The sequence below is a fragment of the Colossoma macropomum genome, unplaced genomic scaffold (genome assembly GCF_904425465.1).
Source record: "Colossoma macropomum unplaced genomic scaffold, Colossoma_macropomum, whole genome shotgun sequence".
Taxonomy (NCBI): Eukaryota; Metazoa; Chordata; class Actinopteri; order Characiformes; family Serrasalmidae; genus Colossoma; species Colossoma macropomum.
Window position 1 is genome coordinate 32,063,618 of NW_023494786.1, and position 19,161 is coordinate 32,082,778.

General features: G+C 38.1%; 1 protein-coding gene across 1 annotated transcript; it reads right to left on the bottom strand.

Moving 5' to 3' along the window:
- Positions 1-878: 878 nt before the first annotated feature.
- On the bottom strand, positions 879-16,190 carry aire (autoimmune regulator). The gene is given in 14 exon segments (XM_036556313.1): positions 879-1,177; positions 2,386-2,472; positions 3,915-3,990; positions 4,654-4,775; positions 6,651-6,773; positions 7,479-7,548; positions 8,385-8,587; positions 10,201-10,334; positions 11,269-11,382; positions 12,200-12,265; positions 13,187-13,333; positions 15,015-15,189; positions 16,043-16,096; positions 16,098-16,190. Coding segments are annotated over 14 exon segments (1,545 nt in total). The 3' UTR covers positions 879-1,096.
- Positions 16,191-19,161: the final 2,971 nt, after the last annotated feature.

A 19,161-nucleotide genomic window follows, 5' to 3' on the forward strand; every position in this document is an offset into this window, starting at 1 on the left:
GTCCATGTTTACATTACAACAACAGGTGGAATGGTATGTAAATGTGTGTAATCCAGGTCTAAGATCATTCTAAACTCACATTCAGCAGACAGAAGGGAGAGTGAAGACCGAGCTGGGTGTGATTATCTGCGATATTGTTTATTGTTTCTGTAAAGCTCTGGGAACATGTGTGACCGGATAGCATGTTTCACATGACTCAGTCACTGATGATGTCAACGAGAGTGAATTTACTGAAGAAAATCTGAACATCTGCTAAAATCTTCAGCACATTTATCATTACATGTGATTTTTAGTGCAACTGCTGCTACAAAAACCCCAAACTATAATTTGTGGTGTAAACTCTGAAAAAAGATGGTAAAGAGGGTTCTTTAGTTAAGAAAATGGTTCTAAATAGAACCATGAACACTCAAAGAGCCCACTCGATGAGTTCTGTGCATCGTGAAATGTGCTGTACATGGTTCTATATAGAACCTTTTTGAATAATGTTCTATATAGCACTAAAAAGGGTTCTTGTATTGTTACAATGTCAAGCTTGTTACAACAGACTGAATGTGTTGGTACATGATTGTGTGAATGTATATGATGGTGAGTCATTGCAATTGTGTGCACACACTTAAAAATGATCGTTCTTGTGGGGTTCTTTAGTAGAGAAATTGTGCTATATAGCACCAAAAAGCGTTCTTCTATTGTTACCATTGAAATAGAAGAACCCCTTTCGGTACTATATAGAACCATTTCAAAATGATTCTATAAACAAGCATTTATAACATATTGTCTATCAATCTGAAGAACCTTTTCACAATGCAAAGATCCATTTAATCAGGCAGATGGTTTTTTGAGTGTTCATGGTTCTATATAGAACCATTTTTCTTCCATTTTTTACCAGACCAGTGTTATTTTAAGTGTGATAGTAACAAACAAACACATCTTATATAATGAACATGTTTAGGTCAGCGTCATCATGTGACATACAGCCCTGAGGAGCTGGAGAGAGGGTCTGACTGTGCCGCACCTCCAGCCATGCTTTAGAACCAATCAATTAATCCACATTTCCTCAACTAACCACATTAAGAATGATCCTCTGGCCATCACAGGGTCACTGGAAGTAGCCCTGAGTCTCAGACAGTGGACGGGAGATGTTATGGAAGGCCCACTGCAGGATCCCATCAATCGAGCTCTGGAAGAACCCCACAAAACACACACAAACAGAGATAAGAGATGGGATAGCTGACTACACTGGCCACTTTATCAGAAACCCCTCTGTTGTAGCTCCACCTTGCTGGTGTGCAGCTAGAGACTGTAGCCCATCGGCTGATGCCATCTTCCTTCATCAGTGGCCAGTTTCTGACCACAGAACTGCTCTTGGCTTGTGGCCCACTCAACCTATCAATCACACTGACATACAAGATTTAATGTGTGTGTCTCTAATAAAGTGGCCAGTGAGTGGAAGTACAAGGTAGGTGTTTCTAATAAAGTGGCCAGTTAGTGGAAGCACAAAGTAGGTGTTTCTAATAAAGTGGCCAGTTGGTGGAAACACAAGGTAGATGTTTCTAATAAAGTGGCCAGTTAGTAGAAACACAAGGTGAGTGTTTCTGATAAAGTGGCCAGTTAGTGGAAGCACAAGGTAGGTGTTTCTAATAAAGTGGCCAGTTAGTGGAAGCACAAAGTAGGTGTTTCTAATAAAGTGGCCAGTTGGTGGAAACACAAGGTAGATGTTTCTAATAAAGTGGCCAGTTAGTAGAAACACAGGGTGAGTGTTTCTGATAAAGTAGCCAGTTAGTGGAAGCTAAAGGTAAGTGTTTCTAATAAAGTGGCCAGTGAGTGGAAGCACAAGGTAGGTGTTTCTGATAAAGTGGCCAGTTAATGGAAGTGAAAGATAGGTGTTTCTGATAAAGTGGCCAGTTAGTGGAAGCACAAGGTAGGTGTTTCTAATAAAGTGGCCAGTGAGTGGAAGCACAAGGTGAGTGTTTCTAATAAAGTGACCAGTGAGTGGAAGTGAAAGGTAGGTGTTTCTAATAAAGTGACCAGTTAATGGAGGTGAAAGGTAGGTGTTTCTAATAAAATGGCAAGTTAGGGGAAACACAAGGTAGGCGTTTCTAATAAAGTGGCCAGTGAGCGGAAGCTCAGGGTATGTGTTTCTGATAGAGTTACTAATGATGGATGGAAGCCAAAAGGGTCCGAGACCTATGCTAACTGCTAACTGCCGGCTTTCATATTGTGTTGGCTTCCACTCATTGCTAACATTAGCACTATTAGCCAGACTAACCCTTTACATTAGCTCATATTCATATTTGAGCCTGGTTTATCCCGAATGAGAGCACATGTAGGCTTTTCTGTGTGTGTTTTCTCAGGTGTTGGTAAATTTGAGTACATGAGCGCATCTACCTCCCCCATGAAGGAGTCCATCTCCTCTTTATTAATGATCTGCTGCTCAGAGTGAGCCGGACCCTGGTCACCAGGACGCTGAGACACCTGAGGACAGAGCAACAGCAGACAAGAGACACACATGAAAGGTTTTAGGGGAGGAAAATGTTTTCAGGTATGTATTAATGGGCGACTCATTTATTTCAGAAAACAAGCATTGCTTAACGTATCGCTGCTGTCGGAAGAAAACCTTGTATCTCTAAAATGACAACTTTATAGAAAAAGGAAAAAACCTACGTTACTATTAATGTAAGTCAATGGAACCAGACATTTTTCCAAGTCATTTTGGGCCGTTTCTTTTGCTCCATACATCATGAAATTTACACTCAATGCAAAGGCCAACAGGTATTTTCAAATTATGTCAAAAACTGAAAAAGGGCAAAAATGAAGATACAGGGTTTTCTCCTGACATCAGCAATATATACAATAGAAAACAATCTAAGCAAATTTATTTAATAATCATAATTAACTCATAATAACTGCTCTGTTGTCCTCTTTGTCAGGCCGCATTCACAAGATATTTTAGTGTCTGCCAAAAAAGACGCATGTTTTGTTCGCTGTGGGGGTGTTTATGGACGGATACTGAAGTGGGAAACTCATTCAAATATGAAAACTTATGAACAAAACTTATCTTTTATAAAATAAAGAAAAAAGAAGTGCATGTGCTTCAACTCCAGCCAGTCACTGTCGTACAGTATCTTCAGAGCTGAATTTTGTTTTCAGTTTTGTATAGAACTGACCAAATGAAGCCCCGCCCCCTACTGCCTCCTACTGGCTGACGCACGGTACACTCAAAGGTTCAGCTCTGATGACCTTTTAAATGAATCATAGCACAAATTTTTCAATCACTCTCATGCGCTCATGTCTGCTATCTGTAAACACATCATTTAATTTACATCATGGACATTTTTTATGGATTCCCAAAATGCCCCCTTCGTCTATGTCATTGTGCTTAATAACTACAAGTGCTATAGTGCTTAAAATAATGTGTTATAGTCCCTACACTGTAAAAATGATGTCTTAGTGAGTGTAAACATCTTAAATGTAGTCAATATATCTACTATTTCTCATTATGAGACTGTTGTAAGAATATTGTGAGATTATTTAACTTATTTCTAGACATTTTTACTTGTTTTTAAGCAGTTTTATCTTATAAAAGTGTCTTATTTCATTGGCAGATCATGTTTCTTGTTTTAATCATTATTTCTTGAAATGAGCAAAATTATCTTCATTGTTTCTCCAAACAAGTAAACTAATCTGCCAATGGAATAAGACACTTTCACCAGATAAAATCACTTAAAACAAGTAAAAATGTACAGAAACAGGTGGAATAATCTCATAATATTCTTACAACAGACTCATAATGAGGAATGTTTTTTGTGAAATGAAAGGTTAAATTAATGCATAAATAAAAAAAAATAACTAAATGTGTGTGTGTGTGTGTGTGTGTGTGTGTGTGTGTGTGTGTGTGTGTGTGTGTGTGTGTGTACCTGCACAGTCCTGGATGGTGTCTCACTCTCTGCTGACCCCCACATCCTGGAGCAGGTTCTGCATCTAGATCTCCCACTGAGAAAAAACATCCATTCTTTTATTTCAGTCACCTAAAGACTCTGAATCAGACACTTTATTATCACACACAGCAAAAAATAATATCTTAACAAGTGAGAACTTCTTAAATGTAGTCAATAAATCTAATATCCCTCATTATGAGTCTGTTGTAAGAATATTATAAGATTATTCCACCTGTTTCTGTACATTTTTACTTGTTTTAAGTGATTTTATCTGGTGAAAGTGTCTTATTCCATTGGCAGATTAGTTTACTTGTTTGGAGAAATAATGAAGATAATTTTGCTCATTTCAAGAAATAATGATTAAAACAAGTAACATGATCTGACAATGAAATAAGACACTTTTATAAGATAAAACTGCTTAAAAACAAGTAAAAATGTCTAGAAATAAATTAAATAATCTCACAATATTCTTACAACAGTCTCATAATGAGAAATAGTAGATATATTGACTACATTTAAGATGTTTACACTTGCTAAGATATCACTTTTTGCACTTTATAACTCCCTCTGAAACCTTTAACCCTTATTTAAATATTTCAGGTTACTAGTAACCAATGACCTCATCTCTCCTCCCAGTCAGAGATATAATCCAATTCTCAAACTCTTGGATCTTGGATCTGGACTTCCCTTAAAAAGAGTGTTTAGTAAGTAGTCTCACTTTGGGAAGTTGCAGTGTAGATGGTAGCTCTGCAGGCACTGAGGGCAGATGAGCAGCTCTCCACGGGTGAGATGGCAAATCCCACAGGGGGTCCTAATGCCCGCCAGGTCAGGGTCTGCAGACTGGAAATAATAAAAATCTCAATCCATACAATTCTGTGCTGCTCATCCAGTACATTCAGTTCAGTTACCATAAATCAGCTAAATCTAAACAGCATTCTTTAGTAGGTTAAAGGGCCCATATCTTACTTTTTATTGTTTATTGCATTTTATTGTTTCCCCTGAAGTCATTTTATAATGCCTGTGTGGGTTTTTGTACCAGAAACAGTCATAATTCGTTATTACATGGCCGTTTTCTGACCTCTCCTTATTCCCCTAGAATTAAACAGGCTGTTTTTGTTTCAAGACTGATATATCGCTACTGTCGGAACAAAACCTCGTATCTCCATTTTTGTCGTTTTTCAGTTTTTGGAATAATTTGAAAATGCTCATAGGCCTTTACATTGTCTGTAAATTTCATGATGAATGGACCAACAGAAATGGCCCAGAATTACTTGGAAAAAAGTCTGGTTCCATTGACTTACATTAAAAGTAGAGTATGTTTTTTCCTTCTCCTGTAAAGTTCCCATTTTGGAGATATGAGATTTTGTTCCAGCAGCAGTGATGTGCAAATAAACTCTTCTCTGAATGGCTGCCCTGTATTGTGCCTCATTCACAAAGCAGTCTGGGTTGAAACTCTTCTTATAACCTCTATATAAATGGGTGGAGATAAACTGCTAAATATGTGGATATATGTAAATGAGTTTGTTCTTGTGGCCTCACAGAAACAGCAACTTCAAAAAAAGGCTGTTGTTTGAAGTCCCTGTATGGACTGTATGGACTGTGTGAGTGAATGGGATGCTTTGAAACTTCACATTAAACTTTATTTGAAATAAAAGTGAGGGAATTTCGGCTGTTCATAGCTGAAGTTACAAGGAGTGTTTTAGTCCGGACTGCTTTTTGAATACAAGGCTACCCATCAGAACACAGCTCGTTTACATATATCACTCTTAAAGGGACAGCAACAAAAACAGCTTGTTTAATTCTAAGGAATAAAGAGAGGATGGAAATAGTCATGTAAGCGAATTAGTTTTGTACACATAAAAGTACACAAATGTAACAAATAGGCCTCAGCGGGAGAAAATAAAATGCAAGAAAAATTTTGTAGTATTTGGTGGTGTGTCCCCCTTTTACTTAAATGGCTTAAGCCTCTGAGGACCAGATCAAATCCACCTGAGGGTTGTCTGAACACACACGTCAGTGGAAAAGACATAAGACCAAAAAAACCTGACCTTTTAGTTCTAAGGCTTAAAGGGGAATTCCATCAAATTTTCAAAATTTCTGCATAAATCAGTTATTGAGATGTAAAGAAAGTCATTAGAGTGGTTCGGTGTGAAATGGTTAATTGTAGAGAAACTTGCTAACTCCACACAAATGTCATAAGTGGACCTGAGGGGCAAGAATAAAATGCAAGAAAAATGTAGGATTTGGACCCTTTAATCTTAGAAACATTTATATGAATTTCCGAATTTCTTAGTATTTGGTGGTGAGTCCCCTTCTGCTTTAATGACAGTGAGCAGATCACATCCACCTGAGAGTCGTCTGATCATCATTTTTATTCAAAAGACATAAGACAAAAAAAAAAGATCTTTAAGTACAAAGGCCTTAAAGGGGAATTCAATCAAATTTTCAAAATTTCTGCATAAATCAGTTTTTTGAGATGTAAAGAAAGTCAATAAAGTGGTTTGGGGTGAAACGCTTCATTGTAGAGAAACTTACAGACTGTTGAAACCACATGAAAACACACAAATGTCATAAGTGGACCTCAGGGGGGAAATAAATTGAAGAAAAATGTAAAATACAGGCCCTTTTTGAGAAGCTAAGTGCCCCGACACTTTGACCTGTAGCGTTTACTCATCCATGCTGGTGTAACACTGGGGGTTTGTTTATATCTGGTACCTGGAATCCTGCAGGCTGTGTGCTCTTGCTGCCTGTGACTGCAGAGAGAGACGTGGAGGAGAAGAAAGAGAAGTCCACCGTGGAGCTGGAGCTGCTCTCAGTCAGAGGAGTGTGAACTGGAGGCTGAGGGACGATTAATAGGATCAATATTACTCTTTCATACACACAGGATAATTCTACATTTAGAGTCGGTTATTCATTCAACCTAACGAGAAACTGTAGAACAGACTCAGTTTATATCACAATACCTACATTTAGAGTCGGTTATTCATTCAACCTAACGAGAAACTGTAGAACAGACTCAGTTTATATCACAATACCTACATTTAGAGTCGGTTATTCATTCAGCCTAACGAGAAACCGTAGAACAGACTCAGTTTATATCACAATACCTACATTTAGAGTCGGTTATTCATTCAACCTAATGAGAAACTGTAGAACAGACTCAGTTTATATCACAATACCTACATTTAGAGTCGGTTATTCATTCAGCCTAACGAGAAACTGTAGAACAGACTCAGTTTATATCACAATACCTACATTTAGAGTCGGTTATTCATTCAGCCTAATGAGAAACTGTAGAACAGACTCAGTTTATATCACAATACCTACATTTAGAGTCAGTTATTCATTCAGCCTAATGAGAAACTGTAGAACAGACTCAGTTTATATCGCAGTACCTACATTTAGAGTCAGTTATTCATTCAGCCTAATGAGAAACTGTAGAACAGACTCAGTTTATATCGCAGTACCTATAATATGAACGATGTGATGCAGTTCTAGTGAAACATTTGTTACTGTGAGATTACTGCTGGCTTCTAAACGCACCTGCAGAGGCGTGTATGTCTTCTCCACCATCGATCGGCTTCCGTTACAGAACTTACAGCGCCAAGTACCGCTAAAGAAAACATACAGAACAGTCTGTTAAAGCAATAGAGCAGTGCTAATTGGTGGTGTATAGACATCTATTACTAGTCTATATTAGCCTTGTATTGCAAAACTAATGAAGATAACTGAAGATATCAAAGATGTCTTGGCTGATCAAGTACATTTGGAGTAAGAGGGCAAAACTGTGTAAATCTGATTTTTCACTGAAGTATTTCTTTAATCTGTGCACAGATTAAAAGGAGAATCCCACCAAATTTCCGAAATTTCTGTATAATTCAGTACTTGTGACATAAACAGTTGTTCAGAGTGGTTTGGTGTGAAATGGTTGATTGTAGAGACTCAGATTTCTTTACAGTGGTGGTGATAGGAACCAGGGGTCGCCATGACTACAACACTAATATAGACATTTTATTTACTATCCAGAAACCACCAGTGAACCTACACGAGTCTTCTGAGTTTATATGGAATGTTGATGATGATAATGATAAAATTGAAGTAATGAATAAATAGCTTAAAGAAAATATCAAACCTACTGTGAAACAGTGTCTCAGGCATCAGGCAGTGAATTCATAACCATTTCATGTAGTAACTTTCTGTGAGGGAGCTTTTAGCGGTGGACGTCTGGTTCCTATCACCACCACTGTGAACAGTTCTGACTCTGTAAGTTTCTCTAGAACAGAGCGTTTCACACCAAACCACTCTGAACGACTCTGTTTACATCTTAACCATTTAATTATGCAGAAATTTTAAAAAAAAAGGGTGGAATTCCCCTTTAAATGAAGGTTCCCTATTCGGTGTGGTTCAGTCTGCAGTATGGAGGTGAAGTGTTTGACAGCTGTTACAAACCTGGGTATGGAGGTGAGTGGAGGCACCAGGCAGTTGAGGTGGAAAGCGCGAGGACATCCATCACAACAAATCAACTCTCCTCCATCTTTACACACCGAACACTCGTCATCATTACGCTCCACCTGAAGGTGCACACACGACATGGAGATTGGATGGATTCATATTCAGACACAAACACAATAGACCATTTGAATGTTTGACACCTCCCAGCCAATCACAACTGTCTCTAAGCATTATAACCTCTGTCAAGTGAAGGAGAACAAACCTGCAGTGAGAACGGCAGTGGCAGCAAATGAGTATTATTCAGAATGAGGAAAGTAAGAAATGTTGGAATGGCGTTAGTGAGGAACGTATAACGCTTGACTCACATTATCCTGATCATCTGGAGGGTGGAGCTGCTTTTATTTGATGCCTGAGGTTTTGGGTTTAATAGCTCAACGTCAAAACTACTAACAAAGAGACTTACGCTGGCTCTAAGGCAGTATGAGGACTAACGATAAATAATGTTAACATGTTTATGTTAAAGGTGCCACAGAACGGAAACGTTTTACTTCGGCTCAGTTGAATAAGGAGAGTTTGGTGTATGAAATAATGATTAAAACAAGGAACATGATCTGACAATGAAATAAGACACTTTTATAAGATAAAACTGTTTAAAAACAAGTAAAAATGTCTAGAAATAAATTAAATAATCTCACAATATTCTTACAACAGTCTCATAATGAGAAACAGTAGATATTTTGACTACATTTAACATGTTTACACTCACTAAAATATCATTTTTTTGCAGTGTTTGCACTAGAATGTCTGTTTAAACTTAAAATCAGAAATAAAAGTAAAGAAAAGAAAAAAATCACATTGCAACAAATAATATATTAGTATAATTCTAAGTGAAAGCATATTAAACGCAGGTAATATTTCTCGTTATGTGACTGCTGTAAGAACATCATATTATTTTTGCTACACTGGCAAATAATTTCACTTTATTCAAGCATAATTCCCAAAACAAGCAAAATAATCTATTAATGTACTCAAATAAATTTACTTGGTAAAATTACTTTAGTGAACATGTCTGGAAACATGTTGAATAATCTTATAATATTCTTACAGCAATATTACAGTGAGAAAAATTAGCGATATTGCCTACATTTATAGATGAATTCTACTGATTTTCCAAAATTTCTGCCGAATTCAGTGAATAAGATGTAAACAGAGAGATTCAGAGTGGTTTGGTATGAAATGGTTCAGATGTCTTTACAGTGGTGGTGATAGGAACCAGGGGTCGCCATGACTACAACACAAATGTAGACATTTTATTTACTATCCAAAACCACCAGTGAACCTACACGAGTCGTCTGAGTGTTTACATGAAATGTTGACGATGGAAAAATATCGATAAATCTGGAAAAATAAGTTTTTGTTGGGAACTATTCTGCCTCACAACACCCTGCATGTATCCCTCCGTTATGAATGAATGTTTAGGCCAAAAGTTTTCAAAATGATCATAAAACAGTGTCTCAGACATCGGGCAGTGAATTCATAACCATCTCATGTAGTAACTTTCTGTGAGGGAGCTTTTAGGAGGTGGACGTCTGGTTCCTATCACCACCACTGTGAACAGCTCTGACTTGGTAAGTTTCTCTAGAACAGAGCGTTTCACACCAAACCACTCTGAACGACTCTGTTTACACCTTAACTCTATAATTAAGCAGAAATTTCCCTTTAAGATGCTTTCACTTGCCAAGCCATTATTTGAAGGCAACTGCAGAGAGGAAAGTGATGGATTATAAACTCAGCCTGCTCCACGCACATCCACAGCTCTGGTGTTTGGCTCCCCCTGCTGGTGACCCTCACTTTGCACTGTCTGTGGGATGTGAGTGCTGGCTGTCTCCTCCAGCTTTCCAGAGGAATAAAACTCTCCTCCAACTTTAATACACTTCTTAGCCCCTCCTGTAAGAGAAAAGCCACTTTAGATTCCTCCAGTGCTGACAGGAGCTGACAGAGTGAATATAAGTCAAAGCTACGCAGCCACAACAGTGATCCTCGTCACAGGACCAGGCTGCCCTTTCTGAAAGATTCACAGCACAGCAGACTGAGACAACACACAAAGCAATATTTCTCTACCAGCACTGCAAAAAAATAATATCTTAACAAGTGAAAACTTCTTAAATGTAGTCAGTAAATCTAATATCTCTCATTATGAGTCTGTTGTAAGAATATTATAAGATTATTCCACCTGTTTCTGTACATTTTTACTTGTTTTAAGTGATTTTATCTGGTGAAAGTGTCTTATTCCATTGGCAGATTAGTTTACTTGTTTAGAGAAATAATGAAGATAATTTTGCTCATTTCAAGAAATAATGATTAAAACAAGTAACATGATCTGCCAATGAAATAAGACACTTTTATAAGATAAAACTGCTTAAAAACAAGTAAAAATGTCTAGAAATAGTTAAATAATCTCACAATATACACGAAATTAGATATATTGACTTTCACTCACTAGGATATCATTTTTGCAGTGTAGTATAATATGTAAAAAATGATTTTCTTTCTTTTTGGAAATAAAAATGTAAATCTAGTATGTAAACATTATTAAAGTTTCAAAACATCACTAAATGGAAACTAAAACAGCCTGTTAAAATTTCATTGTTTCTTTTATGTCACACAACCTGTGTTTTTTGCATATCTCCCTATTTAGTTTAGCTCCGCCCATCCACGCTGAAGTTATAAGGAGTGTCTGAACCGTTTTAATGGGTTTTTTAATGCTTGTAAGTGTCGTATTCATACAGCCTTATATACATTTCACATAATTGTCAGATATATCTATCTATCTCAAGGTGCAATAGAAATATAAACGTTGATGATGATGTCATGATCTTACCAGACTCGATGACCTGCTGGATGAGAATTTCCTCCACCTTCCCACAGCCTGCAGGAAGTTCACCAGCGGTCAGTGTCACAGCCCGCTGGACCGAGGCGGACACAGACTGCACGCCTGCACAAAGGCAGCACAATAACGACGAACATACAGTTCATTTACATAGACTTTCAAAACAGATGTGATAAAAACAGCATAGTGTGCTATTTTTACACCACATCTGGGTGTCCCGATAAGAACAACACACTCTGTGCTACTTTTAGCAAACTTTTTATTCAAGTTGTTTTACATAAAGATGTGCTGTAGTCACTGCTCTGTTCTTGCTAAAATAATAAATAATAAAACACAAAAAGTGTGTTGTTAGTTAATATCAGATTTGTAAGAGTGCAGCACATTTTCAAAACAAGTATGCAAGTTTTACAGAAAGGCTGAGAAACAGAAAAAAAAAAACAATAAACAATAACAAAAAGCACAGCAAGTACAAACAGCTACACTGCAAAAATGATATCCCAGTGAGTGTAAACATGTTAAATGTAGTCTATATATCTAATATTTCTCATTATGAGACTGTCGTAAGAATATTGTGAGATTATTTAACTTATTTCTTATTTGTTTTTAAGCAGTTTTATCTTATAAAAGTGTCTTATTTCATTGTCAGATCATGTTCCTTGTTTTAATCATTATTTCTTGAAATGAGCAAAATTATCTTCATTATTTCTGTAAACAAGTAAACTAATCTGCCAATGGAATAAGACACTTTCACCAGATAAAATCACTTAAAACAAGTAAAAATGTACAGAAACAGGTGGAATAATCTTATAATATTCTTACAACAGACTCATAATGAGAGATATTAGATTTATTGACTACATTTTAAGACGTTTTCACTTGTTAAGATATCATTTTTTGCAGTGTACAGCATAAAACATTTTACCTTTGCTCACTGAAACCTGAGAGAGAGACGTGCTGTCTGTCTTCCTCACAGGCTTTCCTTTTCCCCCTAAAACATTGCAATGCAGTTATTTCTATTTAAGATACTCAATTTTCCCATTTTAACTTACCCCACACTGTAAATTATATCAAAGTGAGTGTAAACATCTCAAATGTAGTCAATAAATCTAATATTTCTCTTCTGAGACTGTTGTAAGAATATTGTGAGATTATTTAACTTATTTCTAGACATTTTTACTTGTTTTTAAGCAGTTTTATCTTATAAAAGTGTCTTATTTCATTGGCAGATCATGTTACTTGTTTTAATTATTTCTCTAAACATGTAAACTAATCTGCCAATGGAATAAGACACTTTCGCCAGATAAAATCACTTAAAACAAGTAAAAATGTACAGAAACAGGTGGAATAATCTTATAATATTCTTACAACAGACTCATAATGAGAAATATTAGATTTATTGACTACGTTTAAGAGGTTTTTAATTTAAGATATTACGTTTTACAGTGTAAATGATAACATTGTCAGAAACCACTTAATCAAGTCTATGAGAGAATTAACTGTAGAATTAACTGCAGTTTGGGCCGAGTGTGTGATGATTTAGGCCTATGCTAATTGGTGGGGTATGAGTTTCCATTACTTGTTAGCTACATTAGCCCCGTAGCTCTGGTGTAAAACTAAAGAAGCAAACTTCAGACATCAAAACTTCCTTGGCTGATTGACTACATTTGGTGTAAAATGTGAAATTGTGTAAATTTGATCATTTTTTCAGAACTATCGCTTTAAGGCAGGTGATCCTGCTGCAAATCCATGTTTGCCCAGATCCACTACACCTCACTGAGCACAGCAAGGCCTATCAATACCTGAATCAAGGTCTGTTAGAGCATGAAAACCATGGACCTGTGAAGTGACTGTGTCTCATGCAGTGAGTGATATTATTGAGTATGAGGTGCAGTTGGGTCGGTGTTGGTACCTGAGCTGGGCTGCAGCGCTCTCTTGGAGTAGTGGTGTGGGCGATGGGTCAGCTGCTTCTCCCTGAGACCCCTCTTCTTGCCCAGCTGACCCTGAATCTGCAGCTCTAGTCTGGGGCTCCTAGCAGCCCTGCTCCCCAGCCTCAGTCCTGCCAAGCACAGTCAGGGTTAATCGCAGAGGAACCACACAAATTCTAATCTCAGCTGTAACCCTAAGACTAACCCTAGCCTTGAAAACTAACCCTAAAGCTGCAGTATATAAGATTTTAGGGATTTTGGAGACCTCTCTGGTGAAAATGTGTAATTACACACAACATGCGGAAGAACATGTTGTAGCCTGGGTTGAGCTTCGGACCCCTTCCCTGAGTGGATGGATCTGATGATTACGAGCATTTTACAAGAGAATTCAAAGAGAACTCAGTCAAAACTTTGGTGAAGGAGCGTCTACAGAGGAACTTCAACCTAAAGCCTACTATAGCTCTAAAACTAAACTGAACCCTAAAAGTCATCTTAATGGTAAGGCTAAGCATGAAAATAACCCTAATCCAAAAATTAACCATAACCCTAAAACTAATTTGCCACCTAAAATGAACCCTAAAACTCAACCTAAACTATAAAACTACAGCGAACCCTAAAACTAACTCAAACCTTAACAATAACCCTAAAAATAACTTTAAAATGAATGCTAACCACAAAACTAATTTATTATTATGAAGTGTCCTCAAGTCAGTTCCAGCTCCTGGAGTCCATATAGATACTGTTTCTCCAGAATATCCTATCTTCTGTTTTGGTTTTTCTCTTTAATACAATAAAACCAACCCCCAAATTTAACTCTGAAAACTAATCTTAACTATAAAACTAGCTCTAACCCAAACCTAGCCATAGGCTGAACCCTTAAACTTTAACTGTAAAAACTAATGCTAATGCTAATCCTAAAACTAAACTGAACTATAAAACTAACGCATACCATATACTGTATATGTATATACGTTCATAAATATTAGTACTGCTACTTTGAAGGCCATTTGAGTTATTACATCATTTCACAGTTCACTTTATTTGAAATCTAAACCTTCCACTTTCACTTACTGTCCACTTTGTGAGCTCCACATATCCTGCAGATCTTCAATGTAGGTTTACTGTTACAGACTGTAGGCCGGAGGTCACTAATAGGCGGACCGCGGCCCGAGCCCAGACCCAGACGCTGTCCTATGCGGACCTGGACCTAAAACTGATAAATCTATGGAGTACTATTTAATTTCGACTGGGTGGTCCTATTTTAATCGGCGTAACTTTTCTAGCCTTTACAGTACCAGTTTAACGGCCCGGGAGACTCACAGACCAATCATGTGCGTTGCAAATATCACGTGATGCTACTCAGCCAATCAGATCTGTGCATTACGATGAGCACTGAGACTCGAGTGAGTGACGCACACAAAGGGATGGGACGAGGCGAGAAACAGCAGTCAGAGAAGAAAGTGAGTCAGAGGGAAGTTATTTAACATGTCGTGCTCCAAAAAGAGAAAACTGATAATAAATATTGTTGAAATATGACTCAACTGTACTTTATTTGATTTGACATTCAGTTGTTGACTGAATAAGATGTTGATATAACTACTAGGCTACTTCAGTAAACAGTATATGGCACTGAATCATAATCCAACTTAGACATTATGATGTTCTGGACCTTTGCATGAGGATATTTTCTCTAACTGGACCTGAATTTTAATTAAAGACCCCTGCTGTAGACCATGAGCGCAAGTACGGTTTCTAATACAGTGAACAGTGACAGTACATTTGGATGTGAACTGTATGTGATGAAATGTGCACCTTTGGGTAAATTAGCGAACAGGCTCTGCAGTTTGGGGTAGCTCTCCTGATTGTACTCTTTGGAGAGATTGTCCCAGAAAGCCTGGAGAACCGAGGTGTCCTGCTCCAGAAGCCACGTTAGGAGAGAATACACAGCCTTATGGATTCCATCCTTCTTCTTCCTCTCCAGGGTCTCCTGAAGAGCACATGGACCACAGCATGAGCACTACAGCATCACGTCATGATGGAAACAAAATGTCTAAAATTATTCACTGGAATGGGCAGCGCAGTGGTCTTATAAAAGTGTCTTATTTCATTGTCAGATCATGTTCCTTGTTTTAATCATTATTTCTTGAAATGAGCAAAAATAATCTTCATTATTTCTCAAAACAAGTAAACTAATCTGCCGATGGAATAAGACACTTTCACCAGATAAAATCACTTAAAACAAGTAAAAATGTACAGAAACAGGTGGAATAATCTTATAATATTCTTACAACAGTCTCATAATGAGGAATATTAGATTTATTGACCATATTTAAGAGGTTTTCACTCGTTAAGATATTGTTTTTTGCAGTGTACAGTATGTTGGTAGTTAATACAACATGTTAGGCCTTCAGTTCAGGGCCAGAAGTGCTAACCAATGGGAGAGCTTGCTTGGATGTATGTACCAATTTTCCACAGAGTTACATTCAAGCCAAAACCTGAATGAAAATAAAGGTATTATTACAATATTCCCCAACTTCAATCATTATCAATCTATTAGAAAATATCCTACAAATGAACTAAAACTGGCAGGCATACATTTTTTTATCTCATATAAATTATTAGACCATCTCTAAAGGCCTAGAAGGATTTGTGGGTTTCCCACTGAATTTCATGGATTCACAAATGACCTTCACTCCAGGATGGACAGATTTAATTAAGCATTGCTCATGCTGAAGGTGAGAAGGTGTTTTTTATTTTGACATAGTTCAATACTATCCACACTGTTCAATACTATTCAGTGTACTGTGTTCAATACTGTTCAATACTGTGGTCACTCTCACCCCCAGCAGTCGGTCAGAGATGATATCATGATCTGCCAGGCCATACAGCAGGGGAGAACGCGTCGTGGATTGCCATCGCGATCTCAGTTCTACATGCTTTCAGCTGCGAGCGCAGCTCCGAATCTCCATAAGCCTCCACACGGGACATGCTGGACTGGACAGTGAAGAACAGAATGTCATCAGAGACCAAGAAAAGGGTTACATGTACACTTTGTGTCCATCTGTACAATCTATACAAATACAAATGTATATAAACAGGACAAATTGCCCTGTTTTTTTAATAAAACATGCAGTTGGAAGTATTGATGAAACACACAATATGCTCAGCAAAGAATTTTGTGATGTAATGTGGAAACACCTACCTTGTGCTTCCACTAACTGGCCACTTTATTAGAAACACCTACATTGTGTTTCCACTAACTGGCCACTTTATTAGAAACACCTACCTTGTGTTTCCACTAACTGGCCACTTTATCAGAAACACCTACATTGTGTTTCCACTAACTGGCCACTTTATTAGAAACACCTACCTTGTGTTTCCACTAACTGGCCACTTTATTAGAAACACCTACCTTGTGCTTCCACTAACTGGCCACTTTATTAGAAACATCTACCTTGTGCTTCCACTAACTGGCCACTTTATTAGAAACATCTACCTTGTGCTTCCACTAACTGGCCACTTTATTAGAAACATCTACCTTGTGTTTAAACTAACTGGCCACTTTATTAGAAACACCTACCTTGTGTTTCCACTCACTGGCCACTTTATTAGAAACACCTACCTTGTGCTTCCACTAACTGGCCACTTTATTAGAAACACCTACCTTGTGTTTAAACTAACTGGCCACTTTATCAGAAACACCTACCTTGTGTTTCCACTAACTGGCCACTTTATTAGAAACATCTACCCTGTGTTTAAACTAACTGGCCACTTTATTAGAAACACCTACCTTGTGTTTAAACTAACTGGCCACTTTATTAGAAACACCTACCTTGTGCTTCTACTAACTGGCCACTTTATTAGAAACATCTACCTTGTACTTTCACTCACTGGCCACTTTATTAGAAACATCTACCTTGTGCTTCCACTAACTGGCCACTTTATTAGAAACACATACCTTGCACTTCCACGTCCTGGCCACTTTATTAGAAACATCTACCTTGTGTTTCCACTAACTGGCCACATTATTAGAAACACCTACCTTGTGTTTAAACTAACTGGCCACTTTATCAGAAACACCTATCTTTCACTTCCATTAACTGGTCACTTTATCAGAAACACCTACCTTGTACTTCCACTCACTGGCCACTTTATTAGAAACACTCACCTTGTGCTTCCACTCACTGGTCACTTTATTAGAAACACTCACCGTGTGCTTCCACTCACTGGCCACTTTATTAGAAACACCTACCTTGTGTTTTAACTAACTGGCCACTTTATCAGAAACACCTATCTTTCACTTCCATTAACTGGCCACTTTATCAGAAACACCTATCTTTCACTTCCATTAACTGGTCACTTCATCAGCAACACCTACCTTGTACTTCCACTCACTGGCCACTTTATTAGAAACACTTACCTTGAGCTTCCACTCACTGGTCACTTTATTAGAAACACCTACCTTGTACTTTCACTAACTGGCCACTTTATTAGAAACATCTACCTTGTACTTCCACTCACTGGCCACTTTATTAGAAACACCTTTCTTATAGCTCCACTGTGTAGGAGTTTGGTTATAGACTGTAGTCTGGGGGTGTCCAGCACAGTTTGGTAGTTTCTTTACTTAAACAAAAAACCTACCAACTAAATCCAGCAATTAACAGATGAGTTGACTCATTTGCTGGACTCTGCTGGACACCAGCCCTCCAGGACCAGATTTGTACACCCCTGTGGTAGTCCATCTGTTGCTGCACAGTGTATCTGCCCCCTCTACCTATTCATCTATTCGTCACTGGTCAGTTTCTGACCTCAGGACTACTGTTGTCCAGTTATTATTTGTATGGTGGACTTTCTCAGCTAACACAAACTAACTGCACACCAGCAAGGTGGAGAAGCTTCTAGTAAAGCAGCCAGTGAGTGCATCTCCAAAGACAAACGGAATTCAAAGCACTGCTGTGGAAGAAAACGTACTTACTGTAGCTGCAGGTGATGAGATGCGATGAGACAGCACCTCACACTCTGCTGCATTAGCCTTTTATCTGCTTTGATGGCTGCTGCGTATCCCACCTGTCTCTGTGTAACAGGGTGGAATCTCTGGTGGTCTTTGGCCTTCAGGGGCCGGTAATCCACCAAGACGGAGCTAAAGGCCTTCAGGGACTCACTGATGGTGGTGCTGCATGGGAAAATGCAGCTGGAACTCTGAATTAAGTCCTGTGGGAGGTGCTTTAATGCACTGCTGGTAGGTCAAAGTCACCTGAACTTCAGAATCCACACAGTCTAATTTAGAGGTACAGCCTTGGAAAGTCCACAGTTGGCCTACAAGAGACTTTGCCTCTCTCTCTAACTCTCTCTCATGCCCACCTGCCCCTCTATAGGTCTAACTGAAGTGTGTGAGGCAGGGGAACCCCACTCTGAGTGAACACTTCAGTCCAATGAGCAATGCAAACCAACTAACTTACTGTATATGAATCACGAGGCTTTCAGACGTGCCCATCACTCTGTATGGGTAAAGATGGTTTCAGTCAGTGGCAACTGAAGGTTAGTTAAAGGGGAAACTCCACCTCCTTTTCCAAAATCTTTTCATAATTAAATGGTCGAGATAAATACAAAATTGGGTGGGTTGGTGTGAAATGCTTTGTTCTTCAAGGGTTCTTCAGTAAAGAATTCTATGAGGGATCTATACAGCACCAAAAAGGTTCTTCTGAGTCATTCTATGGAAATGTCCATGTTTGTGTCCCTAGCGTTTACAAATATATTGCACTTGAAAAACATGTTAGTGTTACAATTTATTAATATTATACAATGTTTTTTTTAACAATTACACCTTCTTGAGCCTCAATTTAGCAATATTGGTTTTTAAATCAATCATATAGAATTCCCAGCACCACAGAAGAGCTCGTCCTCACAGTCATGTGTGAAGGCTGAGGCCATATTTTCAGGTAAAAACTTGTTTTTCCAC